The sequence below is a fragment of the Clytia hemisphaerica genome, unplaced genomic scaffold, assembly GCF_902728285.1.
Source record: "Clytia hemisphaerica strain Z4C2 unplaced genomic scaffold, Clytia hemisphaerica genome assembly, whole genome shotgun sequence".
Classification (NCBI taxonomy): Eukaryota; Metazoa; Cnidaria; class Hydrozoa; order Leptothecata; family Clytiidae; genus Clytia; species Clytia hemisphaerica.
In genome coordinates this window covers 1,338,586-1,364,598 of record NW_027104020.1, presented here as the reverse complement: position 1 = coordinate 1,364,598, position 26,013 = coordinate 1,338,586, and the positions used below count along the sequence as shown (strand labels likewise).

Sequence of the window (26,013 nt, the reverse complement as noted above, 5' to 3'; positions counted from 1 at the left end):
CCCGATCTTTTTATCCCCGACCAAAACTTTTACTCGATTTTTCCCTCAACCTAAATTCAAATCCAATTTTTTTACGCCTTTGTTAACCAAAATTACTGCTTTAAACGTCCAATGACAAGATCTATTTTCGAACTAATGAAGGAAACCATTTCATTTGGACAATTTAGTCGGGCGGAAGTGATTAATAAATTGTAAATTTGGTCGGGGAAAAGTGACGAATTTGAAATTTTGGCCGGGGAAAAGTGACGAAAATGCCTCTAGGTGACGAAATTTTTAAAACCTTGAAATTTTTTCCCCGATAAGGTAGAGCAACAATAAAGAACCCTTTTTATAGTCAGCTAGATAAAAGTTTAAAGCTGTCTTTTTTGACTGAATGCTTCTTCATATTTTTTTAGTGTAAAGATTGAAGATTCTATTGTAGTATTGATTTGAAAATTTTACGAGAAGTTCATATTTTTCATCTTTATGTTTCATCTTTATGTTTCAAGCTGTTTTGAATTTTTCTACTTGATAACATTCACTCCTGATTATCTTTTCAACAAGCACAGCCATTTATAACGAATTCTTTTACAGTCTTTTTGGTCTTCGCTGCAGATTATATGAGACAGAAACCTTAAGAGATTTTTTTATCTTTAATGATTCAAAATTCGCAGTCTTTTCATTGTGGAAATATCTCAATATATATTTTTGGGTGTTTTAACTTTTCAGAATTTAAAGATTGGGCGGAAATGGCGATTTCAGTATTCCTTTTTATTACACCCCTGTGTCACAGACCCGCTAGACCCCAATCCCACTGGAAAATTTGGCAAAAAGTTTGTCCCGATGAGAAAAATACCCTAGAATTTCGGCCCCACTGGAAAATTGACTTTGATTTCACCCCCATTCGAAATTCAATGTTTAAAAATTGCACTCCAAAACCATCCCCACTGGATTTTTTAATCTTGGAACAATAGAATTTTTATCCCCATTGAGACTTTAATAGAAATTTTTATTCCCGCTATAGGGATTTGAGATTTGACCTCAAGATTCCTGATCAAAACTACCTCCAAATTATTTTGTAATTTTAATATCCCCAGAAGAAGGAATGCATGTGCTAAAACACATTATGGATCAAATTAACTTGTCTGGTAAATATTTGAATTTTATTTACGCCAAAAAGTGTGGCCTGTGTGAACAGCTTTAACATTTCTAGGATCTTTTTCTTTAAAAGTTTCAAGAACGTTCTTCAAATATCGAAGTTCTGTTTACCGTCTGCTAAAATGAATCGAAATGTCAAGTCAAATCCTACTATTCAGGGGTTTGTCTACTCAAATGGTTGAAGTAACTGTAGAATGAGTGCTCTCCCCCGGAAAGTCTGTAAATCGTGTGTACTTCTGCAAAAAACTTTGCCACCTATAAAATAGATCACAAAAATGAACGGCAAGCACATTCAACTATCCATCACTGAAGAAGAAAACCAACACAAGGGAACAACTTCCACGAAGAAACACAACAATTAGAATCATGAAGACTTTCATCGTGTTAATGTTCATTGGCATGGCAACAGCCTGGGTCAAAGAGATGGAAAGTAAGGCATCACACATTCAAACACTTCAGATCCTTCATCACCAGAACTTTTTTGCTTGATTTACTTTAAGTTGCCCGCATCCCTGATATAGTTTAATCATAACAAAACCTTTCAGATAGGATACTAGCAGTCTAGTTCGTCTACATGTGATATTTAAAGTCTTATTTCCTAGATAAGGTTTTAAAGAATTCTGTTAAAAGTAGTTTTTCCTTATAACGATTGTCTGAATCAGAACGCATACTTAACAACATTATCAAAGTTCACAGAAGAAATAATGTAAAATAACACAAACCGATAATCCCATCTCTTTCAGACTCAGCTTTGTACCAAGGAGACATCCTTCTCGATCCCGATGAGGACGAGCGTGGTTTGAACGCTACCAACAAGAACACGTTTGCCAGTATTCGTGGTGGAAGGTGGCCAGGAGCGAGAGTCCCATTCATCTTACACAGAAGTTTGAGTCAAGCAGGTGTGAATGCAATTTACGCTGCTATTAATGACTTTCACAAATACACCTGTCTTCGATTCCAAAAACGGACCAACGAACCATCATATATCCTCTTTTTCAAAGGCGACGGGTAAGTTGTAGTACAGTAACTTTGTGGAAGTAGCCTAAATCAAATAGAAATGTACTAAGCTCACAACTGCTAATATCTTCAAAACATTTTTTAACGTATCTTCTACCATTGGCTTACACAACATTTTAAAACAAAAAGACAAACTACTTCCCTCCCTTTTGGTACTGCGCGAGCACAAATTTTGAGAGATTCTTTTGTTAATTCTGCTTTGTCAGCATAGAGGTGCGCCTCCTCTCGATATCACAAAAACGAATAAGTACTAGTAATCGTATGGTTAGGAGTGCAATTAACGATTAATCACGAGTAACAAAGGAGAAAATAGTAATTTGCACGAGTCCGAAGGACGAGTGCAAATTACGGTATTTTCTCCTTTGTTACGAGTAATCGTCAGTAAATAATCATTAGTAAATCATAGTTTTTTTAGAAAAAGGGGAAATTTTTGACATTCGAATTGCAATGCAACTTATGTACACAAAGCGAATTTCTTTGTTCTTTTTTATATTAAAGAAAAAAATGTCTTTGTTTTTTATTATATAGTAAAAAAAGTCTCTGACACAGGACTTGGGAGAGAAAAGAATAAGGGGACAAAAGGGTCCCCCCGCCGAAGAGTGCAAAAAGTGGTAATAGTGCAATTAACGATTAATCGCACTCCTCTAAACCAATCAGATTCGAGTAATTTTGCACGGCTGACGATTATATCTTTAATCGTCCTTTTTCGTTCTCCATACTTTAAAATCTCAATCTTAGGCAAAAACTATGAATCTGCATAATAAGCGCTGCAAAATCTGTTCTTCCTTTAGATGCTTTTCACCAGTAGGATACCGTTATGGACGTCAAAACGATGTTTCCATTGGCTACGGATGCGAATCTAAAGGAACTGCCATCCATGAAATCGGTCACTCCATTGGTAAGTGAGGAGTTTCTTTTTCTTGAGAATTGCATGCTTTGAAAATTCATTTAACACGCTCAATAAAGGGCAGGCAACGTCATGTCTCTCATCTCTTCAGAGCTCAAAACCATTTTTTCTAGAGTAGACTCAAAGTTGATCAAAGAGTCATAGGTTTCATCAAATTGGAACATCACTCAACCAACAACATTCGTTTTACGGAGAGAGAATTTAAACGAGTGTTCAAACGTTTTATACATCAATCCAGTGAGCTTTCTCAACCTCTCAAAATTCTCCCTTGACAGCCTTTGAATTTACCCTTAGGAATCCTCTCAACCTCTCAAAATTCTCCCTTGACAGCCTTTGAATTTACCCTTAGGAATCCTCTCAACCTCTCAAAATTCTCCCTTGACAGCCTTTGAATTTACCCTTAGGAATCCTCTCAACCTCTCAAAATTCTCCCTTGACAGCCTTTGAATTTACCCTTAGGAATCCTCTCAACCTCTCAAAATTCTCCCTTGACAGCCTTTGAATTTACCCTTAGGAATCCTCTCAACCTCACAAAATTCTTCCTTGACAGTTTTTGACTTTTTCGCCCTTAGGACTTCATCACGAGCAGAACCGACCAGACCGTGACAACTTTATTAGTATCAACTGGAACAACATCGAACGGTCCATGCAGTACAACTTCAACAAACAACCTGCACACAACATCGACTCAAAAGGTTGAACCCTCACTTGTCATAAAGTTTTACAGGGGTTTTACTACTAAGCCAATGGCATCATAGTGAGACAAAATTAAAACCTAATCTATCAGCCCAGAGCCAGAGAGGAACCAACCATATAACAATGAGTCTCATGCAACCCACTTAACGATTCATAAATCCCAGAAAATTTACGCCAACAAACAATCTACTCACAACATCGCCACCATCACCTTCTTAGCCAAATATTAAAATCACCTTCTTAGCCAAATATTAAAATCACCTTCTTAGCCAAATATTAAAGGCTACTGAATAGTTTGAATGTAATTTGTTACTGCTCATTTTTCATCAGACTACCCCACATTAACCAGTCCTCATTATAATCATCCAACAATATTCGTTCCCTTTAGGCACTGGTTATGATTACTACTCCATCATGCATTACGACAAAGGAGCATTCGCTATGCGATATGGTCAAATCACCATGGTAACCAGAGATCCAAACATGCAAAATGTCATTGGTCGTGGCAACGGGTTCAGCAAAACTGATGTTATCCAAATCAATAGAATGTACTGCAAATAATTTTTACCTACAAAGGAAAATTACTAATTCGAGATACAACACTGGTTATGTCGTAAAAAAAAACAATAGTTTCCACTGATCCGCTTGTAATGTTTGAATAAGCTTAAATAGTGTTTGAAAGAAACTTATAAAACGAGAACATTTTGTGCTTTTTATTTCCTGGCTTACTTCTCCGGTCCTTAATTCACCGAAATTAAAAAAATGCTACTCTCACTAAAACTAAAGTTTTTGTTTTTTCCAACAATAACCCCTATATTTGTCGAAACTGCAACTTGCTCACTTGCAAGCAAAATAGTTACCCTACCAATCCCAAAGATTATTTCACAGTCAACTAAAAAATTGCCATACTTGTCAAATCAGTTTCAAATTAAGGTATTAAAAAAAAACCCAAATTCGAAAGAAGTATTTACATTCAGTACAAATGGTCGAACATTTTGTGTTCTTTTGACAAATGGCCGAAAAGAGTAGTAGTTTATCTTATGAGATGTGCGAAGAGAGTCTTAAGTTTTGATTAAATTTGATTAAAATCTTTAAAAGCAATTTTTGATTTCTAAAAGAATATGGATAATTTTACAAAAAAAAATGTTGATAAAAGATTAATTAATGTAATAAAACTAGAAACTATATTGCATAATATTTGTACAAAGTTGGATTGGAAACAAAATGTTCAGTGTTGTTTAAAACGCTGGAAAATTATAATTCAAACAGAATATTCTGCACTCTTTAATTTTCGTCGAGACTTATCTCCATTAGCATTACGCTGCTGTCGAGGCAAAAGGTCCAATCTCAAATTAAGTGTCTGAGAGAAACTTTTTTTGACTTTGCTAAGTTAACATTTAGAGATTGATCCTTTTCTCTCTTGTAGACAGGATCCTTCTCCACTACAAAAAAAGGGCCAATCTTACAATTTGAAGCAGTTTGAAGTTAGGAAAGCGAAAAAAGTCTCAGAAACTAATTTTGAGATTGGACTTTTTTCCTCAACGACAGGGATTATAAAATTATTTTGGAAAATAAAAGGCTCTTTACAATAACTGATTTTCAAAATCAAAATAAATTAGCGAATTTCCCCTTCAACCTCGATTTCAGATTTGTAAAAATAACGGTCGTTACAACCTTATCATATCATACAAAATAAATACTGAACTTGAGTTTTTATATAGCATTATAAAACCAGCTACCATCCCCAGATTAATTGGTTCTTAACCTGTCTTAACACTAATGTTTGAGAGACTCTGTCTGTGAGAGCAAATGTAATAATTTACCTACCTTAAAGGAAGAAATTTTGGCGGAAAGAAAATTTGGCGGATTTGGCGGATTTGACTGAAATCCGCAAAATTAAGTTCCCGCCAAAATTCCTTTTTTCCGCCATCCGCCAAATTAAACATTTTGAAAATATGATCTCTTTTAAGGTGTTTTTGCTATTTTTTCGCTGTTTTGACGCCATCTTAAGGTTAAATTTTTAAGCGACCGCCAAATTAAATTCTCGCCAAATTTAGTTTTTTCGTCCATCCGCCAAATCAAATTCCCTCTGAAAAAACTTTTTTGGCCTTCCTTTAAGGTAGATGCAAACTTCTATTTCCACCTTCTCTTTTCACATAAAGTGGTTGAAATCGCAGGTTTAAATCCATCTGGACATGTCTTTTAAACAATCAATTAATTTTCGTTCATGACTTTTCTATCTGATCAATAGCATGAATTATAGCATCCAAACTTCTCTTAGCGCTCCTTGGTGGCATCATCTTCATTGATTCAGGAGTTAAGATCAAGTTGCGATAATCTTCAAAATCTAATTTCGATTTAGCTGAAGAACTTGGATAGAAGAATGGTTGGTGAGAGAAACTGTCGGTAAATCTGATGGCAGGAGGGGTTTCTAATGGTTGTGAGGGACTGGGATAAAGTTGTTGTTGGTCTTTCTCCATCAAACGCAAGGATCGTCGACTTGGTGATTCAAGAATACTACTGATTGGTGTTTGTTGTAACTTGTGTGGAGAAATGGGTTGTGTCGGTGATGTGTAAGCAAGGTTTTGTTGAATGACAGAAGACCTGGTAATGCGTTTTGGAGAAGCTAATAACTTGTTGATGTTGGCAGAATATTTGCGAGGTGACTTAGGTGATTTGGCCGGTGATTCGGATGTTTCTGGTAATTTAAAACGAACTGTTGGTGTAGTTTGGTTTTGATCAGTATTTTCAGTGATGTCTGTTTTATTAAGTCTCAACCTTTTACGAGGGCTTTCTTCTGATGATTCTGATTTCTTGTGATTACGAGTTGAAGTTGGTGTTTGAAGAAAGGGAGGCATTGTTTGAGAATTGTAGTTGTTATTACAATAAAGATTGCGCATGAACTGATTTTGATCACGTAATTGTTGATTTTCAGACATCAAGTTCCTCAACATTTCAACAGCATGACGTAAGATTGCACTCTAGAAAAAAATATAAACATTGAACATTATTTACAATATCAACTCTGGAAAAATAGTCAGGCAGCTGAGGTCACATAAAAAAGTGCAGTAGCTACAAAGTTTGCGAACAAACTTTAAACAGTTGTTTTCAATAGATACGACCTTTCTGAACACAAAATCATCAACCGGACAGTTTGAAAATAATTACCGGACGCGTCCGAAAATATTTTCGTATTTGATGACGTCACAAGCAAAATGAAAATTTTTATGAAAAAAAACATAGACATATTATATACCAATCGACGCGTTTTTTGACGAAGATTAAGAAAAAGGTCAGTAACTATGTCTGAAAATTTGATAATAAAAAGTTACAAGCTTCCAAAGTTTTGATGACGTCATATTTACACTTTCTTTAGGATCGATTTTCTCGAGTTAAGTTGAGAAATCATATATATCCACTTAAAAGTCTTCTATATCGATTTTTGAGAGCTTTTGAATGGAGGTCTTAGATTTCAATTTTGATAAGTTTGAATTTTTGATTTTTTTTTCGTCTCGGACAGGTAAAATTGACGTTACGGACATAAAAGAAAAGCGTTCTAACTTTTTATAGCAAAATTTTCAGATATGGTTACTGACCATTTCCTAAATCTACGTTAAAAAACGCTTCGATCGGTATATAATATGTCTATGTTGGTTCTCAAATTTTTTTCAGTTAGCCTATGGGCACGCATGACGTCATCAGGTACTAAAATATTACCGGACACGTCCGGTAAGTAATTTCAACAACTCCGGTTGATGGTTTCTAGATATTTAGGTTGTATATTTTCAATTAAAAGTGGTTTGGGATTGTTCGCACCCCGTCCAATTTTTTTGTGACCTCAGCTGCCTGTCTAAAAAGTAAATTTGATGAAAGAAGATATACACGTACATAGACAACAATCATAGACAAAACACTGACTTACTTTACTAAGTTTGGACGAGTTTTCCACATTCAAAATTACTCTCAAAGCTTCAAATCCACAATTGATATTTTGCATCCGCCTTCTCTCGTTGACATTAGCAGCAGCCCTTTTAATTTTCCTTTCTTCACTCTCATCCATATTTTAGAGATTATTTTCTATAAATAAAAAGTACAAAATGGTCAAGGTTAGCTTTTAACTTTTAATTCTTGATCATAGCTGGTGAGGGCTACTTTGATTAATTGAATAATACCAATGTTTAATTTATTGTATTCTTGATGGGTTTATCATATAAATGAAACAACTATTGATGTTAGCTTATGTACTTAGTTGGGTACGGGACATGCCAGGTTAGGGTCCCTTATTTAGGCTCTAAAAATATCTTACAATGTCCCAAATTTACTAATTTTCAAGATGTGTATCTGACAGGGTCAACTTTTTGTTATTTGGACAATTTTCAGGGTGAAAATTAGAAATATTTTCAATTTTTGGTCTACTTTTAGTCATTTTTGGCCCTATTCAGGGTGAAAATGGTTCATTCTGACCACCCAGGTCTCAAATTTACCAAAAATTCATATCTGACAGGGTCCACTTTTCAAACAATTCAGCGACAAGTTCCTGTAAGCCATCAAATCCCCCTGGCTTCTTTGGGTTTGTAAATTTAAAATTTGGATATTGGGAGAGGAGGGAAAAATAAAAAGATAAATAAACACAAATGCATTATTATGCAAATAGAGCAAAAGATTCATTCATTCATTTGTCTACCTCACTGTCTCGCTGACCCTATTTTTGCAATTTGATGAGTTTCCTCAGCCTCAAGCTATGCTTAGCATTATGCTTACTTTTTGGCAATTTTGAGCCTAAGCATGCTTATAAAAAAAGAGTGTACCCATCTGTAAATTTGAAGGTAATCAGAAAAGTCAATCTTTGAGAGCTTTTGTCTGGTGGTATTGAATTTTCATTTTGATGAGTTTGAGATTTTTGATGCTTCAAGTCAACAGGTGAAAAGGTTGTTTCGGACAATTGAATGGCAACCAATTATTTGATTGTGATCAATTGTGTTCAATGGATTTGGCCTCTGGCAGCGTACAATTCATTAACCGATGCCTGGACATGGAAAAGTTTAATTTTTTTATTGCTTTAATCAAAATGGGGAATTTTGAAAAAACTTTCTATGTTTGTTATTTTGCACAAACCCCTGTAATTATGGGCGAGCACCCTGTTGCTAAGATGTTGGCTTGAAATCGAAAATGAAACCTAACCACTGACAGTCTATGCTTAAACTCCTACATCAAGATTACGGGACTTGGAGTGCGGGCTGATTTTACTTGCATTTTCAGTAGTTTCAATTTCGATCTTAGCAACGGGTTTGTGCAAAAAACCTAACATAGAAAGTTTTCCAAATCACCTATTTCGATTGAACCAATAAAAAATGAAACTTTTCCATGTTTCACATTTTTGCAACAATTCTTCAAAATGAAAATATTTAAGATTTAAAGTTCTTCTTTTATTCAATGTACCGTAAACGGCCATAACTTGCAACACGGACTTAACTTGCAACAGCTTTGTTTATTTACGTTTTCTCCACGTTGATTGCTTCGTTTTCTTTCATTTTTTCAGGGAATGTTCGAAATGGTAAACTACACGTTAATCAAGCAAAACAAGCCCGATTGAATAATTTGTTGCGAAGATGAAGATGAAAAAGTGAAAATAATTAGGTCACTCCAATAAACCCCCACGCTTGGGCGATTGACGTTCTCTTACGATGCGATTTCTAGAAAGTTCGAAAGAAGAAAGACGAGGCCTTGCTGGGTCGAAATCCGCAGCTCGTACAGTTTTTCGTTCTTCCGTATTCTTCGATTGAAGTTGCTAGATTACATTTCACAACGAAGAGACGTTTCGATGCATAAATTGGATAATTACCAATGCTTACATGTTAAATCAATCAACCATTGTAACTGAAGGATCTCAGCTGAAGTTCTGCTTCCTAATGTCCCATACGAAAACTAATCATGTTAATAATAAGACTGGTGTCATAAAAGTGCCTCAAAAGAAATCAATAAAATCATTCGTCGTTAAACTGTAATCATCAATTTTACGATCAGGGGGTCAAGGATTGTTCAAGTGCGTTTCTTTTATAAGAAAAATTCAATTGAAATAAGTTCTACAATTCGTTGGATTTACGGAAAAAGAATGACCAAAAGACAGGACGGATAAAAAAAAAGCAACCCTTCAGGAATGATGAGTAAATATCAGAGCCAATTTTGTAAGAGTATAAGAAATGCAAGTAAATATCCGTTTTCTTCTCGAATTTTTACAAATCTCCTATATATATAAATACGGTAAATCATGTCATGCCGAAACACCTGTCTCAAAGCCCCGGTGGAATTTTTTCCCACAACGGGGTCAATAATTTCTATCAAAATCTCTATGGGGATAGGAATTCTATTGTTCCAAGCTTTAAAATACACAATGAAGATGGTTTTGGAGTGCAATTTTTTACATTGGATGGATTTCGAATGGGGATGAAATCAACGGGGACGAACTTTTTTGTATCTATTCAACGATTCAATGCAAAAATTAGATTCTGTAATTATATAATACATAAGATCGAAAACACTCTCTCTCCTCTCTCACCCCGCAAGTAAAGTTCAATAGCAAAACGATGAATGAATTTGGCATACTATGACGAGGATCGGGGATTCCAACGGTAGAAGACGAAAGATTTAAAACAAATAATATATTAAACCGTTATTTAAACGTATAAGCTTTCCCGAGCCTATAATCTTCCTCGAATGTCTTCATTTTGTGTTTTATCACCACCACGAAAAAAATGTGTCAAACTTAAAATTTGAAAGAGCAAGGTGGTTGTTTTTTTGTGGAAACACGCAAATAGTGATGCCCAATAATATTCGCTAAAGATTCTTCCCGAGCAGAAAAATTTTACGTTTTTAGTGTTCTAACCCTATGAAAGTATATACTATATATGATTGAATCTCTCCAGTCAAAAACATCTAGTACTATATTTCGATAAAACTTTCCATTTTGTTAAGGGAAGATTATTGGCTTACAAATTTGGCGAATTCGGCAACATTTTTCACTCAAAAATTTTCATGGAAATCCATCTATACGCTATTTCCAAATTTTGAGTCCCATAAGATGGTAAATCACAATAAGGTACGGATGATGGTCCTTGATTTGTTACCGTAACCTGCCGTCGTAATCCCAATTTTTAATTCAATATTTTATTTCGTTTTCATCTCAGCATACTTTAATTGGATTAATTTTCGTAAGCTGTAATTTTGCGAGGCAAAAGGATCATTTTTTGAATTTATATTCACTAATCGGCGATTGCAAAACAAAAGTTTTGCGAGTATTGAATTTCGCAACTCAGTTTTCTCTGGCAATTTAGCAAGATTTTATTTTCGTGAATGAAAGGGAAACATTTGCTAAAAAGCGAAAATATAAATTCGCGAAAATTAATTCAATTAAAGTAGACTTTATTTTGCTTTAATTGAGATGGGGGTGTAGAAGAATCATTCAACTCGTCGAAGGTACGAAATCCCAGATCTTCGTTACACTGAGCTTCTCCGCTTAGTAATGCCCCCCGTCTTTCTATCGATGTTTTTGCAAATGTTCCCTTATCGTCATAAAAAAGCCAAACCAATTATGAATTTGCATGTGTGAGAAGTAATCGTAATTCACAAATTGATCCGTCTTTTGTCTACAACAACGCACTCCATCGTTGTGCCATTTTTTAATTATGCTATTAAAATTTGTTGAAATCAAATTTTTTTCATGTGATAGAGTTGGCGCGTGTTCAGTATGTTGTTGTTATGAAATTAGCACCGTTGCAAGTTGTGGACTTTGAAGAAAATTTTTTGGTCATCTTTGGATTAACGACGTTTTCGATTGAAGTTTCTGTTTGGATCAATGTATGGTAATCTAAAAAGGAATAAGATAGAAGCTTATTTTGTGAAAGTTTCGTTGCTATAACTTTTCTAGGTTAAAAGATATAGCATCGTTTAGTCAAAAAACGCTGTTTTTCGTTGCAAGTTATGGCCGTTTACGGTAATGATTTTGTTGACTTTGTTGACAATCTAACTCTCACCATCAAATTCTTTCTTCAGTAAATTGAAGATGAGAAAAAACCTAAGCCTTAGGATCACTTATTGAAACAAATATATGAAGGGTGGGATTTTACAGCTGCCCGTTGTGCCAGGCACTGACAGTTAGTGGAAATACCTCCATTTAAAGCATGTTCAAATTTCACAATAACGACTTTCTTTTTATTACGGAAACCAAACAAGTGAGAACAAGTCATTAAAACTAAAAGTCAGCACTCTGTGGTTGTGACGTAGGTTTTGTAATTGATTTTCACAGTTTCTTGATTATCAGATTATAGTTATCAGATATCTGCTCGTACAATATGGAAATATTTCACTCGTTCCGAATTTTCCGTATATTTTCCTTGCCTAAAGGCTCAGAAAATATTGTACAGAAAAATCTCGGAACTCGTAAAATATTTCTCATATTGTACTCGCAACTGTCCGATAACTATTACGTAAAAGGAGGAAAAGAAATATGGAAAGTAACATTTGTCACGGAATAAACCTATTAAAAATCGATATTTCTGGTGAAATTTCTTAGCGTCAAAGACTCTAACCCACCCACCCCTTAGCGTCAATTTGACGTGACATGACCCCTAACTTGGGACAAAACATGGGACGGCAATTCGGCCACCATTTCACTGAACCTCCAAAGTCATTAGATTTGAGTTAAAGGAACGGCGTATTAAAAAATGCACGATTTCTCTTTCGATTTTACAGTAAGTGAAAATACAGACCAGATATGCAACAGTCCCATGTTTTGACCAATCCTCCCAAGTTAGAGCAGTTGACAGTAATGCTAATGGCTTTATAAAAGATTGGAGGAAAGATGCTGTTGATGGCTTCAAAACTAAGTACAAGGAACTGTATACATACAACAAAGATTTCTTTAACCAGTAGAAAAATAAAAGTCAAATAGAACGCATGGACAAGCGCTAGTATCTATAATTCTAGCTGAATAAAGAACTTACTTACCAAAAAATCTAGCCGAAAAATGTCAACTGATCATCAGCTGTTCAGTGAAAAATTTGGCGCGAAAACGCCCGCAACTTTCTAAAAGTCATAAACTAGAACCACAAAGATCATTGAAGATGTTTATTTCATTGAATTCACTACATCTATTTTGAAGAATATTTGACTGGAAAAGTTATAAAACAAATTTCAAAGAATTCTTTTGAATTTTGAATGCAATTCTTCCTAAATTTTACCATAAAGTGAAAAATATTATTAACTTTCTCTATATTTCACAGAGAATTTATCCACTCTGCTCAAATAGAATCACTCGCGGGAAAAAGAAAGATGGCGACGGGAGCAACGAATCCATCAAATCCAGTTGTTTTCTTTGATATTTCTATTGGTGGTCAGGTAAACTTTTTAGCTCACTATTCTGCTACCCAATTTTTGATTCAGAATATACTTGATTATTTGATATCCATCAACCACAATATCTATCACACCATCAAGGATCTGTTTTATGATGTTGTTATTTAAATTTTTTATTGATGAAGCCAGGCAGTGTCTCGGGCTCGATAGGATCAATGTAATGAAGAATCGATAAAAGAATGATAAATTACATATTGATTCCGATAAGAGATCGAAGTGGGGATTGATACTCAAGATTTTTTTGATCATGATAATTTATCAATTACTTATCGCCCAGACGATCTCAATCGAACGGAATCGACGATCGAACCAGTCGAACCAAATCAAACGCAATCGACCGATTGAAATTCGATTGTCGTAAGCAATTGAATCTCAATCGAATATTACCGCAATTTTCAGATTCGATTGATATTCGATTGCGTTCGATTGATGTTCGATTGCGTTCAATTGCGTTCGATCGTGGATTCATTGACCCCCAGATTGTTCATCGCTTAATTTCTACAGGAAATCGAAAGTAATTTCATTCGGCTTGTGATGTTCGAGAGCTTGGATGTTGGGAAGCTGCAAGAATAAAGCCAGACGATCTCAATCGAACGGAATCGACGATCGAACCAGTCAAACAACAATCGAACCAATCGAATATTACCCAGAATTTTGACGTTCGATTGAGATTCGATTGCGTTCGACAATAGACCTTTTCGCCTTTCCATCCGCCATCTTGAATTGTATGCAAAAATAGAGGAACGAAAAAGCCGTGGTTGGATTTAGTTGGAAAGTATGCGAAACATATGCAAGTTTACACAAAGATTAAAAAGACAACAAAGCATCTTATAAATAAATATTATAATCATTAGAACAATAAACATGATAAAAGATGGAATTTCTCAATCCAAAAAGAAATATTCACAGAACAACAAAAGCCTTTTAGAAATTTGTTCTTAAAGACATAGCATATTCTGTTTTCATGCCATTAAGAAATTCCACGAAGACGGAGTACACACATCAAACTTTCAAAACACGCAAACTGAAAAGCAGTAATTATGACGTCACACATTATCAATGTTTTGATTGGATCATTTGGCGGCTCTATTCCCAGGAGAATAATTTACCGTCAGCCGAATAAGGATTATTTTTTACCTTCGCTGATGATTTTTCAGTTTGAATTTATGTCTAATGTTATTGATTTTTGAAGTGCTTGTTCTAAGAGATGAGCGAATATAATTATTTTTAGTTTTCAAGAGAAGCAAATTTAATCTTTCTTCTACAAGATTACACTTTAATATAATGCCAATTATGCATGTAAGTTTTATATTAATACTTTCTTTTTGCATATGTTTTGCATACTTTCTAAGGGAATTTCATCACGGCAATTCGGCCACCATAATTTTTGCATACAATTCAATATGGCGGATGGAAAGGCAAAAAGGTCTATCGAATTTCAATCGGTCGATTGCGTTCGATTTGGTTCGACTGGTTCGATCGTCGATTCCGTTCGATTGAGATCGTCTGGTTATCGATCTTACATCGATCCAATCAAATTATGGTAATCGATACCGTGAGATTGGGTAACTTGCATCAGTAGTGGAGGCTAACATGCATAGCCCTCAAATAAAAGACCTGGCTGGTCATTAAAATACAACTACGCAGCTCCGCTTGCAGCTCTACTCTACCATTTTTGTTTTGATTTAATTTTGTATTTTAATGACCAGCCAGGTCTTTCATTTGGATTTGATAGGGTGGTCGGAAGTCGTGTATCTTCCCGCGGGACAAAAGACGCGGCAAGGAAAAATGTATAAAAATAAAATTCGGAATTTAAATAAATGATAAAGTAACATATCTGCATGTTTTTCTTCTTAGTAGAAGAAAATTTATTTACATTGCAAAAAAACAGAAGTCTTTATCGTTCTTCGTTCATTCGCAATCTTTGATTTTCAGAGCTGGGGTAGCCCTGATTGTTGTGAACAAGATCATGGCACCCGGTTTTTGAAAAACCATGGTTACTTTTGTTAAGATTACAATGGAGCAAATCGGTCCCATAACAAATGGTTTTTTGAGCTTGAAAGATGGTAGATCGAGCTTCCTTTTTAAATCGTGCAATCAGGAGGGTTCCTGCGTTGTCTTTGGGAAAATTTGAATCAAAGAAGTAAATCCAAAAATTTTCCGGCGCATATTTCTTTGTAAAACACTTTCGATTTCAGTGCCGTGGAATGTCCAGACGATCTCAATCGAACGGAATCGACGATCAAACTAGTCAAACAACAATCGAACCAATCGAATATTACCCAGAATTTTGACGTTCGATTGAGATTCGATTGCGTTCGACAATCAAATTTCAATCGGTCGATTGCGTTTGATTTGGTTTGATTCGTTCGATCGTCGATTCCGTTCGATTGAGATCGTCTGGGAATGTTACAAGATTGTAGGAGGTTTTTGTACAGAAATCTTCAAAAAAATGGAATTTCAAGATGGAATATCTGAAAAACTACTAAAGGTTGAAAGATAAGTCAGTGAGGCTGGAACTTCGATTTTTGAGGATTACGATTTTACCAGTTTTTTAGCGATTTTTGCTTCGCTAACCCAAAACTCACAACCTCTTTACCTTAAGGAAGATCGAAATTAGAGTTTTTGAGCGTTCCGAAAAAAACGCATAGCAGAAATTTTTTTATCTTCACAGGATCGATTCTCAACAACGTTTTTCCTTCAAAGAATATCGATCACTTTCCTTTTCCCCTGAGCGCGCGAGAAAAAAATGATTAGCTCGCGTTTTCGCGCGGGCGAATAAAGATAGCTCGCATTTTCGCGCTGGCGAATAAAGATGAGACAGCAATCTTGCACTGAGGGTGCTACTTAGTTTCCGCTCTATTTTGCGCCCACGATAGAATGGTCCAAACACGGGTGCATTCCAAATGATAAACAGGCGGCAAATGCAACGGGTCGAAAACAAAAGTGACGAAAAAAACCCGTGCAAATACACTCGATCACTGTGACCCGTTGCATTTACACAGAGTGGAAAAATGTTACACTTGATTATAAAAAATGCACAGATCAAAATTTTAACCCGTAGGCAAAAATTTTCTAAAAAGGCAAAAGAATCTTCTAAAGAGAAAATGAAAATGCCATTCTTCTTCGTTTTATGCCATTTTCATTTTAAAGTTGTGATTTGTTAATTTTCACGCATTTTGCCTTACACGTTCTAGCTCATTTGCACAGGGTCGGAAAAAATCGTTGAAACCGTTGCAAATGCACACCCGGTGCAAATGCAAGGATTTCCGTGACTGACCTTTTTATAAATTTCAGCTGATAAAAAGGGTGTCGGAATTAGAGGAGGGGTGTTGACATTAGACCAAGTTACGGTATGCATGTTAGCCTCCACTGATGCAAGTTACCCAATCACGATAATAGATCGGATAAGTAATGGATAAAGGCTCGATATGAATCAATGGAAGATTGATTGAAAAAAAGATCGATAAGGGATCATGGAAGGATCAATACTCAAGATTTTTTAGAGCTCAATCTTCTATCGATCCCTTATTGGAATCGATAAATAATCTATCGAAGAATTGATAAGGCGAAGGGAAGTCAGGTATTAGTTTACCGTTACCAGTCCGCGCGTGTTTGAGCTACCGCCTAAAAATTTTCATTATTTTAAAAATTTTCATTATTTCTATTTTTTTTTAGTCCAAATATGAAAAACATCAATACATGACTTACCAATGGCTCTGAATGGCGTGAAGTCGTCTCCGCGTACGCAACGTCTTGCAAAGTGTATCATTGCCACTCTCGCGCCCAATGTGAAAGAAAGGATACCTAACTTCCCTTCGCCTAAGTAATTTATCGAGGAATCAATAAGTAATTTATTGCGGAATCGATAAGTAATTTATGGATCCTTCATTGATACATTCCGATTATTGATCTTATCAAGCCCAACTGCCTGGTTCCCACCTAGATCCGCGTACCGCCGGAAAGGCTATTTCCCGGAAATTTTGCCGGACTGCAAACACTGACCCATTTACTACATGTGCAGAATTATTTTTACTTTAGTGTGTGATCAAGGCTTAATTAAAGAATCAAAGCACTATCTTGTGAATTAAAATGATAAATTTTGGTTGGTTGATTTTGGCTGCTGCATGTTTTAATTTGTTTCAAACTTTTAAGTTTTAAAATTAATTGTCTTGGGGAACAATGATTGAGGGAACTCTCGTCCTTATTCCATTTAGATGACAGATTTCCTAGTTTGACTAACTGTCTGCGTGGGTTAAATTAAAAAATGGAATAGGCCATTGCTTCTAACAGATTGAGAACAATCATGTCTTTATTAAACATTATCAACTTTTCTTTAAGGTACAGTTTATGTATGTCCATGGAGGTAATAAAAATATAGATGGAGATACCACTCCTACTATTCTATTGAATTGTATCGTTGATAGCAAACTATTGCTTTGTTGCTTTGGGAAAAAGCCATTAATTTTGCTTTCGCTCATGGGAATACTTGAGTGGAAGAGAATATGAATAAAATCGCGCTACATTTTTAATTTGTTCATTGTGTGATGACAGTTTTGTTTATAAAACATAAGAAAACCTTGCAAGAATAAGCACAGAACATCGAATTTGAAATGTTCACTGCTCAGGGAATCCTCGGCAAATTTTGTCAATTTTTACATATTTACTACCCGGGGGGGGGTACTAGGGCAAGATGGGTTACGGGGATGCTCCGCTGGTCAAGGTACCTTTCTTGACCTCCACGAGTCCCAGGTAGGGTCGCAAAAACACCAAAATAGAAAAATCAGTCCCTCGTAGGGTGCCTATTTTTGGAAAATTTGGGCAAAAAGTAGAAATTTTGAGAAAATTTTGGAATTTTAGTCCCATTCAGGGTCACTTTTTTCGCAGATTTCGAGTCCCACATAGGGTCCATTTTTCGAACCTCAGCGGAGCACCCCCGTCGGTCGACAAGGGTATAACCCCCCCCCCGGGATTTACTAATGCCAATCTTTCAACTATATTCTATCAAAATTTTGTGACAGCTGCTATTTTAGATCTAAAGATATTTATAGCAAAGAACCTTCCACAAACAACAAAGAATTCGCAAAATTTGAAGAAGTTTACCTTACGAAAGTTCCCTGATCAAATAAAAACTTCTTTTAAAACTATAAAGAAATTATTACTCGAAAAAAATTTGCATTTTACCTAAAAATACGAGGTTTCGTTGGACAGAATAACTTTCCTTTAGTTCTTATAATCTATATCTTGACTTATTTTGCTATCAAGGATTGGTAATCAAAGGAGACCGATTTGAAAGAAATTTCTAAAGAGTTTTATGACTTCTCTGGCTATTACAGAAAAATTGTTACTCCATTATATTTTTATTACCTCCATGGTATGGTTAAAATTAATTTTTTTTCAAAAATAATCATTTTGGCCAATCAAGAAAAGATTGCTCCAAACTTTCTTTTTGTCTAAAAACGAAATTAAAATCTTACTTAGTTCCCGAGATATTAGGGTTTTAAAAACTTTAGAACAGATTTGAACTTATAATTGGCTATTTGCATAAGACAAAGATGAACATTATAATTTCTTTTTGCACCTTTTGAAAATCAATGTCTCTGCAATTACTAATCAAACCTGATCAAACAGGCAATTGTCTCTCTCAAAATTTCAAGTCACTGTAGAAAAAAATCAGATTTTGCCATAACTTCAAAAGACTTAAAATCACCCATAGCTTTGAGTTATCGACTTTATTATTTTTTTAATGTATTCCCAGAATATTGGTCTAAAAAACCTTCTCTAAATCATGTCAAAAAAGAATAATCTTGATTTATCCGAAGTTATTAACAAAAGAACAGAAGGCGTCTTAACCTTAGGTTACCTTAACATACCTTATTAAAACCAAAAGTCAGACATTTTTTGTGTTATTGTCTCATACAATTATCTTAATCAGTTAATCGTTCCAATTGTTGCTCTGTTATTATATACAAGTGGCCCCTGGGGGAGACAATGGCTCAGCTGCCTAAAAGCTGATTCATTATTCTATGGCCAGCCATTTAAAATATTAGTCATTATTATTATTATTATTCATTTTGATTTTTGAAATTTCCTCAGTTTTATGATGTGGCAAAATATTTCCCAATTTTTGGAAAAATTTCTCGATTCACGGTTTTGCTTTTTTTTTATTTTTGACTGTAGTTTGAATCAGAACCCCAAATGGGGGGGGGGGGAGTACTTCTGCCAAAAGTTCTGACCTTAAAAAACTTCCATGTTTAAAACTTTGAAAAAACACTACATCTTGAATTATGCTATATTATACTATGTTTCCGATGGACGGTATGTCCAAGAAAAAGTTTGAAAATCGACCCTTACAGAGACTGAATTTCGAGAATTCATGATGAGACTGAATTTCCAGAATTCATGATGACCTTTTGAGTTGATTTTTGATTTTTGTAATTTTGGAACCCTTACAGAAACTCAATTTTCTATTTATGGTTTTTGGACTTTCCACTCCAGGGTGTGAAAAAGGCACCCTTATGGCTCGCAGATACCCTGCAGCCATTTTGCCTAAGTATCCCCCTTTTGGATTTTCAGGTAAAATTCAGTTAAACATTTTAAAACTGTACTTTTTGTAAAACAAACCTTTTCATAAAAATTTAAATTTTGAATTGCTGTATAAAGATGTATGCTTTCTGGCATAATAGATTTTAAGAACTTTCAGACCCTTATTTTGCATACTGTGTTGTAGCAAAATCAACAATCTTGGAGTGGCACTAATATGGGTTAACTGAGGCATTCTTAAAGTTCTGATTCAGATGGTTTCATGGACATCTACTTGATTTCAACGAGGCTTCATTTTGTAGCCTTGACACAGACGTTTTGCCTCATTTGATAACCAACTTCCAATTTTTAAATTAAGGTGGTGTGAAATCATGTTTATTTCTATTTTTAAGGATGTTGGTCGATTAAAAATTGAACTTTTTGCAGATGTTGTGCCAAAAACAGCTGAAAACTTTCGGCAGTTTTGCACTGGTGAATACACGTAAGCCAGATTCCTTTTTTAAATATGCATCTCCTAAACTGTCATCATCTCTCTGAAGTGAACTTGTAAAGAAAAGTTAGGGACTTCAGCTGACAATTCGTCAACAATTGTTACATAACTTTTTGGATCAAAAATGCCTAAGAAAATTTCATTATAATGAGAAATTTTCACTCTATGCAGAAACCTTAAAACTACATATCTTCTTTATTCTTACGGTAACTTCAAAACATTTTTTTCAGGAAAGACAAAATCCCAATTGGGTATAAAGGAGCTACATTTCACAGGTTAGTTTGCACGCTTCCATCCCTTTTGTTCCTAATAGACAATGCAATGGTGGTTGTTAGCTATTAATATATTTGACCCTTTTTCAATTAATTAGATGGTTGATAAAAGATGATAGATAAAATGATAGAGATCACTCTTGGTAATGAGTCATTAATAAATTATTACTGTTTTAGTTCAAACTCAAAATTGTTAAATATTTTTAGCCAGACCAAAAGATGAAGAATGCTTTGGCGATTGTGACTTTTACTTCTTATCCACCATTTTTTTCTTTACCTCAGAATAATTAAAGATTTCATGATACAAGGTGGAGATTTTATCAAGGTAAATTCTTTCAATATTTCATGAATGAGAAGGGTCAGAACTAAAATCCCAGACATCTCCCTCAAATTCTTTAAGTCTGATATGTCTTAGATTTTTAAATTAATACTACCCCCTCTGCATAACGAACCTCTTTCTTATCATTTGATCATACTTTCTGTCTGTTTAAATCAGTTGATAAACTTTATCATCCACCAGGCGTGGGTTGGGTTATTATTCGGTTATTGTTCGGAGATCGTACCCTGTGATTTAACCTAGGATCCCCTTTTAGGGGCACTGGTAGGGTTGGGAGCTATTTTGATTAAGGTCTGTAAATTTCACGTGTCTCTATGGCGTAACCGGTTAGGCATTGAGTTTGTAAACCAAGGTTGCTTACATTTGGTGGTTCCAGCTCGGGCAGGAGACCCATTTCACCGGTACGGGCAAATTACTGAAGATTACTTAGAAAACAGTTAGAAACGCTGAGAAAGTCAGAAAATCAGGTTAAAAGATAGAAAAGTAGAAAATAGGGGGAAATAAAGGACCCTGCATCCTGGAATATGATATCGTTTGCCAACATTTACATATCATTTACTGGAGAATTAGCATTAATGCTTGAGTTTTGATCCTCTTAAAAATCCTCTCATAATCTGATTTGATTTCATAGGGAGATGGTACTGGTGTATGTAGTATTTATGGTGGAATTGATTTTCCTGATGAAAATTTCGAGAAGAAGCATGAAGGACCTGGTTTACTTTCTATGGTATGTGATTGAGGAAAGATCCTTAAGATATTCATTACAACTGTTTTAATCCCCTTTCTTCTGTACAATGCATACGTACTTAAATCATCTGTTGAATGGAATGTTGAACCAAGCTGCACTTTCCAATGAGCATAGTGCGGAAGGGGTCTGACCGCCCTTCTTGGCATCCCCCCAACCTTTAAAAATGCCTATCCCCCAAGGATTTTGGACATAATTGGCTAACAAATATATGTAAAATATCTTTAAAGAGAGAAAGCGAAATGATAAACTTCTTTCTTCTTTTTGACTCAGACTACTCTAACAGAAAACTTCCTTTTATAAAGACCAAATTTCATAGCAGTGTTTGAAAATAATCTACAATATATATGTAAGCCTATCCCCCTTCGTTGCTATCCCCCCTTTTTCATGAAAATTTCTGACCCCTTCTTTATTTTTTCGGAAGGTGTCATCCCCCTTAAAAAGGGGGGGGGGTCTGAACTATGGAAGGACTGATCTCTCAAGGGTTTAAATGCTTTTATCAGTCCACAAAATCTATATCCTGAACAGACCGATCTTTGAATGTGATGTTTAAAGTCAGTAGAAGTTGCTAACGTGTTGTTAAGTGGGAGAAAATCTGACAGTGATTTTGTTCACAATCGTAAAAGAATCTTTCGGTTTTGATCACTCAAGTAATGAACCTACAATTTGTTTTTCAGGCCAATAGTGGAGTTGATACGAATGGCTGTCAGGTAAATGTCTCTATTGTGTTATTTATTTAATGAATAATTCAGAAAAGTTCTTGTCTTTTGCTTATCAACGATATCGCTTTTTATAGTCAGGCTTAGCATACGCTTTAAATTATATTTGAGCCGTTATCAGAGCTAAGGTATGCGCATAAAAGAAAAATACAGTAATTGTGTTTTAAATGACTTTTCTAATGACTTATTTATCCATCCCTTTAAACGGAACTTGCTTGTAAGAATTGATTTACCTTTTTTTCAGTTCTTTATAACATGCGCAAAATGTGATTTCCTTGATGGCAAGCACGTTGTTTTTGGTAGGTTCCCTTTTGCAAAATTAAAGAAAGTAAATAAAAAAGAAGTTTTCGTGGAAAGAAACTTTCGCGAATGCAGGGAGGGGGCACGCCGTTACTACAAGCATAGAGGTATAAAGAAAGACAGGAGATGAATTTGTCGGTAATTGGTCGTTAAAGTCTTTTGATTTCTTTTATGTAATAAATCAAAAGAAATTCTAGGCTCGCCCGAAGAAATACGACTTTTTAGTAGAACTCAAGTTTGCTCTGAACATTCTTACTATCAGCATCGAAGATTTCTAGCCTTCTAATATACGAGAATAAAATAAAATTTAGCTCCACGAAATAAGTTTGCGTTCAATTTTGTCATCCATTAAATATTGTTTTGAAAAGATATTTTCTCCAGCCAGAAAATAAAAAGTTATGTATAAGCACACACAATTTCAGACCCAATTTGTAGACAAAAAGTCGCTGGAGGTTGTTGGAGGAAAGTATTAAGCAATAGAGTTCACCTTGAAGAAAATGTTGATCGAAAAATTTTGTCCTTTGATGAAGGATTGCAAAGTTTACAGGCCTTTTTTTAATACAAATATTTTCTTACACTAATGTCAGAAACAATGAATCTCGTCTCATCTTATTTCCAACACTTAAGTTAGCCAATAAGATTTCACCTATCAACAAAAGAGCTCATTAAAAATGCACGATATATGAGATTATGAGCATGCATACCTCGTAATTTTTTTAATCGTAGGGCGAGCATAGTTACAATAGCATACTTCTCCTGTTTCTTTATACCTCCATGCTACAAGACAGTATGACACTTACTACCGTGGTGGTACTGTTTTCAAAAGATTTGTTTGAAAGTAGTTACTACACAGTGTAGTAACTGCTGTTTTGGGTGGTGCCTTATTTTTAACTAGCTGCGAAAAATTTCAAAATAAGCTCTGAAAGCCCATGTTGTTTTTATTGAATTTGGAGAGTTTGGGGGATAATTCCAGAAGCCAAATCCACTCGACATTGAAGGAAAGTCTTCAGGCGTTTTTTTTTATGTCTGAGATTGAAGATTGAAGGTTTAATGAGTTTTGCTCGTCAACTTTTTCGAGAAGATATTAAATCGTATTTGAGATGGTTTAATCAATTATAAACAACTTTTCAGAGCTCTCTGATACACCCACCACCCACCTACCTGTGTGTCTGAAGGTTCACCCATTTTCAGTCATTTGAAGTTTTTGGAAGTCTAAAAATCACAAGGACTAAAAGCCACAAGGACTGCTAGCAAGCCTGTATATGTCGTCTGCCAAATAACCACTTTCATTCGTTCATTTGGGAAATTTTAATTAATTTTGATAACCGTCTATATTTGCACATTTCAGTTGGCAATTCAGAACTAATGGGTGCAAGTTAAGTTGGTTCAAAATTTCTATTTGTTTTTTTATGAAGTTAAAATAGATGTTTCATTCAGTTTCATTAGGTTTCATTGTGTAGTTTATGATTAATTCAGATTAATTCATATTTTATAGAAGAGATGATAAAGTATTTAGTTTATTTTTGCAAAATATTTCGACAAGGCCTCTTAAAACTGTTAAAGATAAGTACAGTCAACTTGGGAGTTTTCCTTATGTATCGGTTACTTTTCACAGCAGAAATTCGAGAATTTTGTTTACCCGCAGTTACCAGGCCTATAATGTATAGGTGTATTTTCATTGTTAAATGAAAGTGAAAGTAAACAGAAATATTTCTTCACAAAGTTGCATAGGAGTGGTGTCTTTGATATTTCCACCCGAAAATGGGGTTGATACCTGAAATTTTTCCCGGAAAACAGTTACTACCCTGGTGTAGTAAATGCAAACAGGGGTGGTGCATAAAATTATTTTCCAAAAACAGTTACTGCCCGGTAGTAACTGCAATAGGTGCTGAAAAGACTTGTAGTAACTGCGTGCTCCCCCCTGGCAGTTGCGAAATTTTGCATTTCGCGAAAAATAGCTTTCACAAAGCTAGGTTTTATTAGCGAGAAAAATATTATTAGATTCTTCAGTGTTTTTTTAAACATTTTTACTAAATATTGGCTGGGCTAAATAAAGCCTGACTTTTTGTTACATCCCTCTACCTAAAAGCTCTGCCAAAATGAACATATTTTCGTGAGAATAAATTACGAAAAATCTTTCAAAATTTCGCGACAGTTTTTTTTTCTTTAAGTAACTTTGAGAGCAGTGACTTCCATGGCCCTATGTAGAGCACACCAGCAAGATCGATTACAAAGCTAGGCACAAAATTGAGAAATCAGTTTATTAAATAAAACTCCATTTCAATCTATAATTTTTGATCTCCCAGAAAATTGAAATTGTCTTTTTTTTCTTTTGAAGGTAAAGTGATCGATGGTATGTTGGTGATGAGAAAAATTGAGGTACCACTTCTCACCATTTGTGTTTTGTTTGCTTGGAAATTAACTTAATACCAAAGTTGCTCATGTGGCATCGTGTGCAATAATAGCAATCCTTGCAGTGTTGGATCGAACAATTAAGTTACGTCACGTGCTATCTTTTGTTTTGATGATTGGTTGCATAACTGCAATCTTTATGCAAGCTCAGCGTTTTTGATGCAGCGATTCAGACCTCGGAAAACATAATGTCAATCTGGCTTTAAATTATTTTTGTCTTTTAGAATGTACCGACGGGTGCCAACAACCGACCGAAGCTTTCCGTTATCGTATCCCAGTGTGGCGAAATGTAACCTTACGTAGATAGGGAGGAGGAAGGTTTTTTAATACGAAAAGCTCTTCATGTACCTTATACGCGTTATCTGCTACTGTTATTACGGTGATAATCCGTTGACGAAACTTTATTTATTTTGGTTGAGTAGTACCCCTGAAATATATATTGATAGACATTGATCAGTATATCGGGAAGCGAATCCGCTTTGGATTTTTTGAACAGATAAAAAACATTACATAAGAAGAAAATCGTTTTTACGAAAAGGTCAGATTTTTTATTATTTTTTACAATTTGGTAAATACGTTTTTTAATCAACAGATAAACCATGAAGATAACTATCAATAAATATAAATGAATTTTGGATAAACATCTTTATTCTCAAAATGTAAGAAAAATCGTAAGCGGTAGTTATTTCGACAATATTTCATCAAAAAGCACTTTCAACCTTTTGTTTTGTATTTGTAATTAAAGGAAAGTTCCAAACGAACTACAAAACGGTACTCGTTAAGATAAAGAGACACTTTTCGACAGTTGGGTAGATAGGACATTTTCGCAGTCGTAACGGACCATAGGGATCAAACCTGCGCTTAATCATTACTGTCAATTACGATTGTGAAGCTGCTTACACTACGGAGAAGCTCAAATTTATTGCACTAACACGCACCATTGCATTTAAGTTTTTAATTAGTACACAACCACAGTTAATTGGTGTATTCCTTGCTAATGGGAAAGCACCCTTAATGAACAAAACAA

At 35.0% G+C, this 26,013-nt stretch overlaps 4 protein-coding genes across 4 annotated transcripts in view; 2 read left to right on the top strand and 2 right to left on the bottom strand.

Annotated features, from left to right (window-relative positions):
* The window catches only part of LOC136811497 (nucleolar protein 58-like), a 130,401-nt gene that overhangs the window by 68,300 nt on the left and 36,088 nt on the right, over positions 1 to 26,013 (bottom strand). The window lies entirely within an intron of this gene.
* LOC136811526 (hatching enzyme 1.2-like) lies at positions 1,427 to 4,457 on the top strand. Its single transcript, XM_067068150.1, has 5 exons — positions 1,427 to 1,567; positions 1,881 to 2,145; positions 2,946 to 3,052; positions 3,634 to 3,756; positions 4,146 to 4,457. Exons 1-5 carry the CDS (start codon positions 1,504 to 1,506, stop codon positions 4,316 to 4,318), a joined length of 732 nt encoding a protein of 243 aa, XP_066924251.1. The 5' UTR covers positions 1,427 to 1,503; the 3' UTR covers positions 4,319 to 4,457.
* LOC136811515 (helix-loop-helix protein 11-like) lies at positions 5,718 to 12,814 on the bottom strand. Its single transcript, XM_067068138.1, has 3 exons — positions 12,761 to 12,814; positions 7,680 to 7,834; positions 5,718 to 6,738 (listed from the first exon to the last, which is right to left on the bottom strand). Exons 2-3 carry the CDS (start codon positions 7,815 to 7,817, stop codon positions 5,983 to 5,985), a joined length of 894 nt encoding a protein of 297 aa, XP_066924239.1. The 5' UTR covers positions 7,818 to 7,834; positions 12,761 to 12,814; the 3' UTR covers positions 5,718 to 5,982.
* LOC136811522 (peptidyl-prolyl cis-trans isomerase H-like) lies at positions 13,024 to 25,612 on the top strand. Its single transcript, XM_067068144.1, has 9 exons — positions 13,024 to 13,150; positions 20,104 to 20,192; positions 20,432 to 20,476; positions 20,756 to 20,798; positions 21,442 to 21,537; positions 22,233 to 22,265; positions 22,519 to 22,573; positions 24,913 to 24,953; positions 25,211 to 25,612. Exons 1-9 carry the CDS (start codon positions 13,085 to 13,087, stop codon positions 25,277 to 25,279), a joined length of 537 nt encoding a protein of 178 aa, XP_066924245.1. The 5' UTR covers positions 13,024 to 13,084; the 3' UTR covers positions 25,280 to 25,612.